The sequence below is a fragment of the Sinocyclocheilus anshuiensis genome, unplaced genomic scaffold (genome assembly GCF_001515605.1).
Source record: "Sinocyclocheilus anshuiensis isolate Anshui unplaced genomic scaffold, SAMN03320099.WGS_v1.1 scaffold1423, whole genome shotgun sequence".
NCBI classification, from domain to species: domain Eukaryota; kingdom Metazoa; phylum Chordata; class Actinopteri; order Cypriniformes; family Cyprinidae; genus Sinocyclocheilus; species Sinocyclocheilus anshuiensis.
In genome coordinates, this window is record NW_015536552.1 from 769,498 (window position 1) to 775,563 (window position 6,066).

A 6,066-nucleotide genomic window follows, 5' to 3' on the forward strand; every position below is an offset into this window, starting at 1 on the left:
TGAGGTATTCAGCCAATCACAACGCACTGGATAGCTGGCCAATCAGAGCACACCTCGCTTTTCAGACCGATGAGCTTTGTAAAAATCGATGCGTTTCAGAAAGGCGGGGCATAGAGGAGAAACAATAATGTACAGTATGTGGAAAATAATTTTTTAAAAGTTTTTTGAACCTTAAACCGCATAAACACATTTCATTACACCAAATACACAAAATAATGTTTTTAGCAACATCATAAGCTTGCTCTATTCTATCGGGTTTCTTTTTATTTATTATATAATAAAAAAAATAAAATAAAATAAAAACCTTGCTACGTGTACTGCGTTAAGCTAACTGAGACTTGTTATAGCACTTGCATATCATTGCTCTCTTGTTGATTTTGATTGCTTCCACTGTCCTCATTTGTAAGTCGCTTTGGATAAAAGCGTCTGCTAAATGACTAAATGTAAATGCAGTTCATACCATAGTCATAAATTGCTACTTGCTAGTTGGTTGCAGGTGTTATTAGTGGATAGGACATTTTCATTCTAAAGCATTTCATTGGACATAAATGTGTGTAACGCATGATGAGTCAACAATATTTTTGGTATATTTGAATATGGTTATTGGCTATTTTTTTTTAAGCATGTAAATGGTCATACTTTTATTATGAACCACAGAGCATTTATCTACTTTTACAATTTGTACAGTATTACAGAAAAAAAGCCAAAAAGACAGACCTGGCCAAAGCCTGGCGGCTGTGGCTGGAATGAAGAGCTCAGTTTCTGCTGGCGGGGCAACGTGGGTGTAGAAAAGTGGCTCAGTCGTCCTGGGCCGCAGCGACCTCTGGACTGGCAGTAGGATTCTAAGACTACAGAAAGCATAAAAGACCAAAAAGTAAGTGATCATTAAATAAAAGATATAAGAGGAAAGAAAGATGATTAAACTTAAATGCAAAACTTCAGCTTATATAAATTAACATTTGCAGTTTGGCACAAGAACTGCAGCTTGTACAAACTGAATCGGCTGCCAGTATTCACTGACGTTCTGTTCAAAAGAAAGTGAATTAAACATCAAAACCAACAAGTATGAACTGCGAGGTTGTAAAACAAACTTAGATAGCAATGTATCTAAAACATAAACTCTCCTCAAACTTTCCATGGACACCCCAAAACAAACATGTTGCCTGGGTAACGTGCCACGAGAAGCATCTGAAAGAGTTTACCGCTCCAGTAATATTTCTTTCAAAGCATGCTTCGAAAACAAAGCATTGGCTCCACATAGGAAACAGGACAGATATGCTTTGGTACGAAAGAAGGAGGCCGGGGAAATATTTTCCAATAAATAAATAAATAAACTTTCAACACGCAGAGTAAAAATTAAGTTGGGAATGAAGAGATCAGGTATGGGAGAGGAAGCTCAAACCGAAAGGGTCTCACTCAATACTGGGATGTCGCGCACAAGACACTGGGTCACAGTGCACGCTATACCCATAATCACCTCTGATAGCCTCTATGACAACTTCCGTTTTCTCTCCTATGACCTGTAAAGTAGACATTGGCTGTGACTACACCAAAAAATTGGTTGTGCAGAAGAAACTTTGTAATAATGGCCCAATTTGAGACTGGGGGGGAAAAATAAATTCAGAGAAACCAGTCTGTATAGCACACAAACATCAATTTCACAAAACTATGATCCGAACGAGCAGAAACTGTAGCTATGTAAAATCTGAGCTGTGGATGTAAATGAGATGCAAATAGCGCTTCATTAAACAGTTGTACTTTAACCTGCACAAGACATTAAAGGAACATTCTGGGTTTGACAGAAGTAGTTCAGCTCTTCAGTTTTTTGTGGTCCAATGGCAAAGAAAATCATCTTGACTGTCCCTCATTTTGTAAAAAAAAAAAAGTCTATTCAGGATAGCATTGCACTAGGATACACGTTAAAACACAAAGTTTTTGAAAATATAGCTGTGACACTTAAATATGTTCTATCGCAAAAAAAAGGGAAGCACAAATTTTTGCAAATTCATAATCCGAACTCATGTCATGTAAAGCCATTAAACACTATAAACTCTATAAATAAAACAAAGAATGCTATCATCCAGCAAGGATGCATTAAATTGATCAAAAGTGACAGTAAAGAATTATAATTTTACAAATGATTCTATTTAAAATAAATGCAGTTCTTTTGAAATGTATCAGAAATACTATCCACAGAAATATTAATCAGCACAATGTACAATGTTTTCAACATTGATGATAATGAGAAAGATTTCTTGTAGTGCTGGGCGGTATGACCAAAAATGTATATCACGGTATTTTTTTTTTCATGCATGACCGGGTGTTAACCATATTTTCTACTGATTGAGAGAGGAAATACTGCAGTATATTGACTTAAAATGCCCTATTTTACTGTCATGATGAGTGAATATTGTCAAAAAATACCACACTAAATGGTGACTAAACACGACCCCTTTTAATACGTTAACCAGGAGTCACTCTCATTTATAATTGCGGCATCGTCTGATAAAATCAACATGCATCTACACTAAAGATACACACTATGCGGTTGTTTTGGCTATATTACTTTGTCTCATCCAGCGCACTGAGTGACTAAAAAAAACAACAAACAAAAAAAGTGCATGTGATATTAACAGATGAACTACACTCATATTTATAATTCCAAACGAACACCAAATCAGCATATTACAATGATTTCTGAAAGACAAATTAAAATGATTTTAACAAAACAGCCTGTATCAAACCCAGAACATTATTTTAAGAAAACATCAAAGCACTAACAACTGCTTAACTTCCATTAGAACCCTTCATTTATTTCTGATAACCTACAACTGGACTTATTCTTGTGTGTGTGGACAGTCCATACCTGTGCCGGCTGTGTGCTGCTCATTATTTGGATAATGGTTATTATTCAGCACTCTCATGGGTGGCACCACCACGGTCCTCACTGCAGGTTTATTCAGCGCTGTGCTGGGGTGTCCACGCCTAGCCTGGGGTTCCTGGTTCTGGTTCTGATTGGTCAGGAAGCGTCTTTCAGGGAAGGGGCTGTCGTGAGGTCCTAGGGAGGAGTCTGAAGGGGGCGAGCCGTCTACTGTTTCACACCCACTTTCATGGCCGTCATCTTCCGATATACTGCAGTAAGTCACAGGAGAAAAAACAAAAAAAATACAAATACATTTAGACTCCACCTCACCTCACAGTTCTACTGGTGTTAGTAGTTAGGAAAATACCGCACCTGCTGGGTCTTTTGCATGGCGAGGGGCTGGATTGTGCCGAGGCTGAGGAGCTGGTGCTCAGACTGCTATCAGGACTGCTGAGGGAACACACTCGCTCCATGTTCAGAGAGCCTGTGCATGCCTCACACTCCGGACTGCCCTTACACCTGTCAAAGAACACACTCAACTCAATTTAGCCATGAGATCCATATGCAAACAAAACAGAATCTGAAAGTTTAATGTAAGTCCACAATTTACAGTATTTTCATGTAGCATATTGTTTATTTCGCTGAAATCTACTTATGTTGGTCAAAAAGTCATAAATTAGCTTCACCCTCTCACTGACCCTCAGAATTAAAGAGGGTGCTACTGCACCTTTAAGAGTTCTATATGCAAATGGTCTCCGGCTATTCTATTTGTGAGTGAAATAGGTCACACCACCCCACCAAGTTGCAGACTATACATTTTTGTTTGTTTGTTTTTTAGGGAAGGGACATAAATTAATACTTTATCTATTTAATGCATCAATGCTGAATAAAAGTATAGAAAATTGTAAATAAACTAATAAATGTTACAAAAGACTTAAGATTTGAAATAAATGCTGTTCTTTTGAACTTTCTATTCATGCATAAAATGTATCACAGTAATTAGTATTAAGCAGCACAAATGTTTCCAACATTAATAAGAAGAAATGTTTCTTGTACCAAATTAGCATATTAGAATTATTTCTGAAGGATCATGTGACACTGAAGACTGGAGTAACAGCTGCTGAAAATTCAGCTTTGACATAACAGGAATAAATTACATTTTAAAATACATTAAAATAGAAAACAGTTATTTTGAATTGTTCAGAAACTTCAGAAAAAAATACTGCATAATGAATGTTCATCTCACTTGTTAAGGGAGCACCTCTGTGCTTGTTCCTCTTCATCTGTGCCACTGCTTATGCTAATGATGCTAACTGCCGGGCTGGGTGACTCTCTGATAATAGACTCTCGCTGCTGATTGGCCACTGCCGTTTTACAGCAGCTCTCCTCCTCCACCTGCTCCGGTTCTGGTTTCACCTGGGCCTGCACCTCTCTGTCAGGAGAGCTCGGCTGTGGCTCCGCACTTGCCAAACTGTCTGCCATCTTTGGTGACGGACACACTGAGGGCTGGGTGTCCGTGTAGTGCAAGACATTCATACTCCTAGAAAGCAACAAAAATTATTATATTCAGTCAACTTTACCTTTCGGCTAAACATTAGACTAAAAACCTGAATGAGCTGCCTAACAAGAGTATCATAAGGTTCGAATCGATGGTTTTTGGGCCCCCGCCAATGACTGTAGGCTCTTGCTCACTTGTTATGGCTGGGTTTGCTCCTCTTGTTAGATGCAGGCTGAGGCCAGACCACATGAGCAATGCCAATGTTTATAGGCTGATGGGCTGACACAGCCATTTGGTTGGGAACAATAGCCTGTGGCATCACTGAACTGTAATGGCTGCTGTGTGGCCGCACTTTCCTTTAACAGATAAACAAACACCACATTTTAGGTCACCAAAACGCTCAAGAGGTGGTGTCAGCTCATGATATTTGAGGTGCTTCTTGATCTTCTTACCCCCAGTCTCCTCGCCTCTGCGGTACAACAACTGAATCGGATGCCAAGCTCGTAGCAGGTGGTGGGACCTGCTGCCAAGCTGGCACCAGGATCTGTGGAGTCCTGTTGGACCATGGTTGCTGAAAAGTTGAAAAAGGACAATGCTGAACCTTTGTAATGTATCTGGCTTCAAGTTTAATATCGAAACTGGTATGTCAACATGGATAACAACCCTCGGCTGTTTTCAATTATTTTTCCACATCATCTTGTGAAATGAGGACTTACTTGTGCTATAACTCCTGGTCTCATGGGTAAAGGCTGGATAGCTGGGGCTTGGGTCACCAGAGAAAGAGTGCTCTCCATTCTAACCGAATATCCTGCTGGCTGATTTGGGTTTGAAGGGATTCCTGTAGAGTCAAACAACCAAATCAGCTCCACACAATATTTATTACATTGAAAATCAATAGTAATGCTCAGTTCAAATTAGGGCTGCAAGATTAATTTAAATAAATTCTAAATTTGCAATAACAATATGTCGCTTATACCATGCATTTAAGAATGCAACATGCGACTTGGACTTATAAAGCATTTATAAACCAGCTGTTTGTCCACAAAAGAGGAGCTTTAAGATCTCCCTACGGTTTACACTATTATGAAAGCTTGATGGTATAATGTTTGAGAATAAAGAAATTAAAGCCATAAATATTAGGCTATCATTTTTAAGTTGTACTGTAAAATAAAATTATCATATAAGTATTATTTTCTTAAATACTGGATTTTTTTTACAGTGAAATATTAGAAATATTTCTTATTACTAAAAATGATTAAAAAGTAATTTATTTTGTTAATTTTTATTTTTTTTATTTTAGTCGTTTTATTATTATTTTATAATAATAATAATATGGTAAAATAATATTAATTATTTCATTTAACAGTACATTTATTATCATAATCATCATTATTTTATAATCATATTGATTTTTCTATATAAGCATTTATAAACTGGCTGTTGTAACAAAAGAGGAGCTTTAAGATCTCCCTACAGTTTCCGCTAAGTTAGAGCTTGATGGTTTAAATAAAGAAAGTAAGACAGCTATAAATATTAGCACTGTAAAATTATTATATTAGTATTATTTTTCTTAAAATATTTATTACTAAAAAGCATTTCTTATTTTGTTTAATATTTTAATTTAGTAGTAACAGTAGTAGTAATCATAACAACAACAATTATTACTTTTATCATAATCATCATTATTTTATAATCATTTTTATAC

At 36.9% G+C, this 6,066-nt stretch overlaps 1 protein-coding gene across 3 annotated transcripts in view; it reads right to left on the bottom strand.

The window, feature by feature from the left end:
- LOC107701142 (homeodomain-interacting protein kinase 3-like) overlaps positions 1-6,066 on the bottom strand; it is a 20,458-nt gene that overhangs the window by 5,282 nt on the left and 9,110 nt on the right. Inside the window, exons 7-13 of one of the 3 annotated variants that reach the window (XM_016503105.1) lie at positions 5,078-5,199; positions 4,814-4,932; positions 4,556-4,717; positions 4,125-4,403; positions 3,236-3,382; positions 2,867-3,132; positions 718-848 (exon numbers count right to left, since the gene is read on the bottom strand). In XM_016503105.1, the coding sequence (XP_016358591.1) occupies positions 718-848; positions 2,867-3,132; positions 3,236-3,382; positions 4,125-4,403; positions 4,556-4,717; positions 4,814-4,932; positions 5,078-5,199 (1,226 nt within the window). Of the gene's footprint in view, positions 1-717; positions 849-1,090; positions 1,521-2,866; positions 3,133-3,235; positions 3,383-4,109; positions 4,404-4,555; positions 4,718-4,813; positions 4,933-5,077; positions 5,200-6,066 lie in introns of those variants that run through there. The other 2 variants (XM_016503095.1, XM_016503113.1) reach the window with 2 other exon arrangements.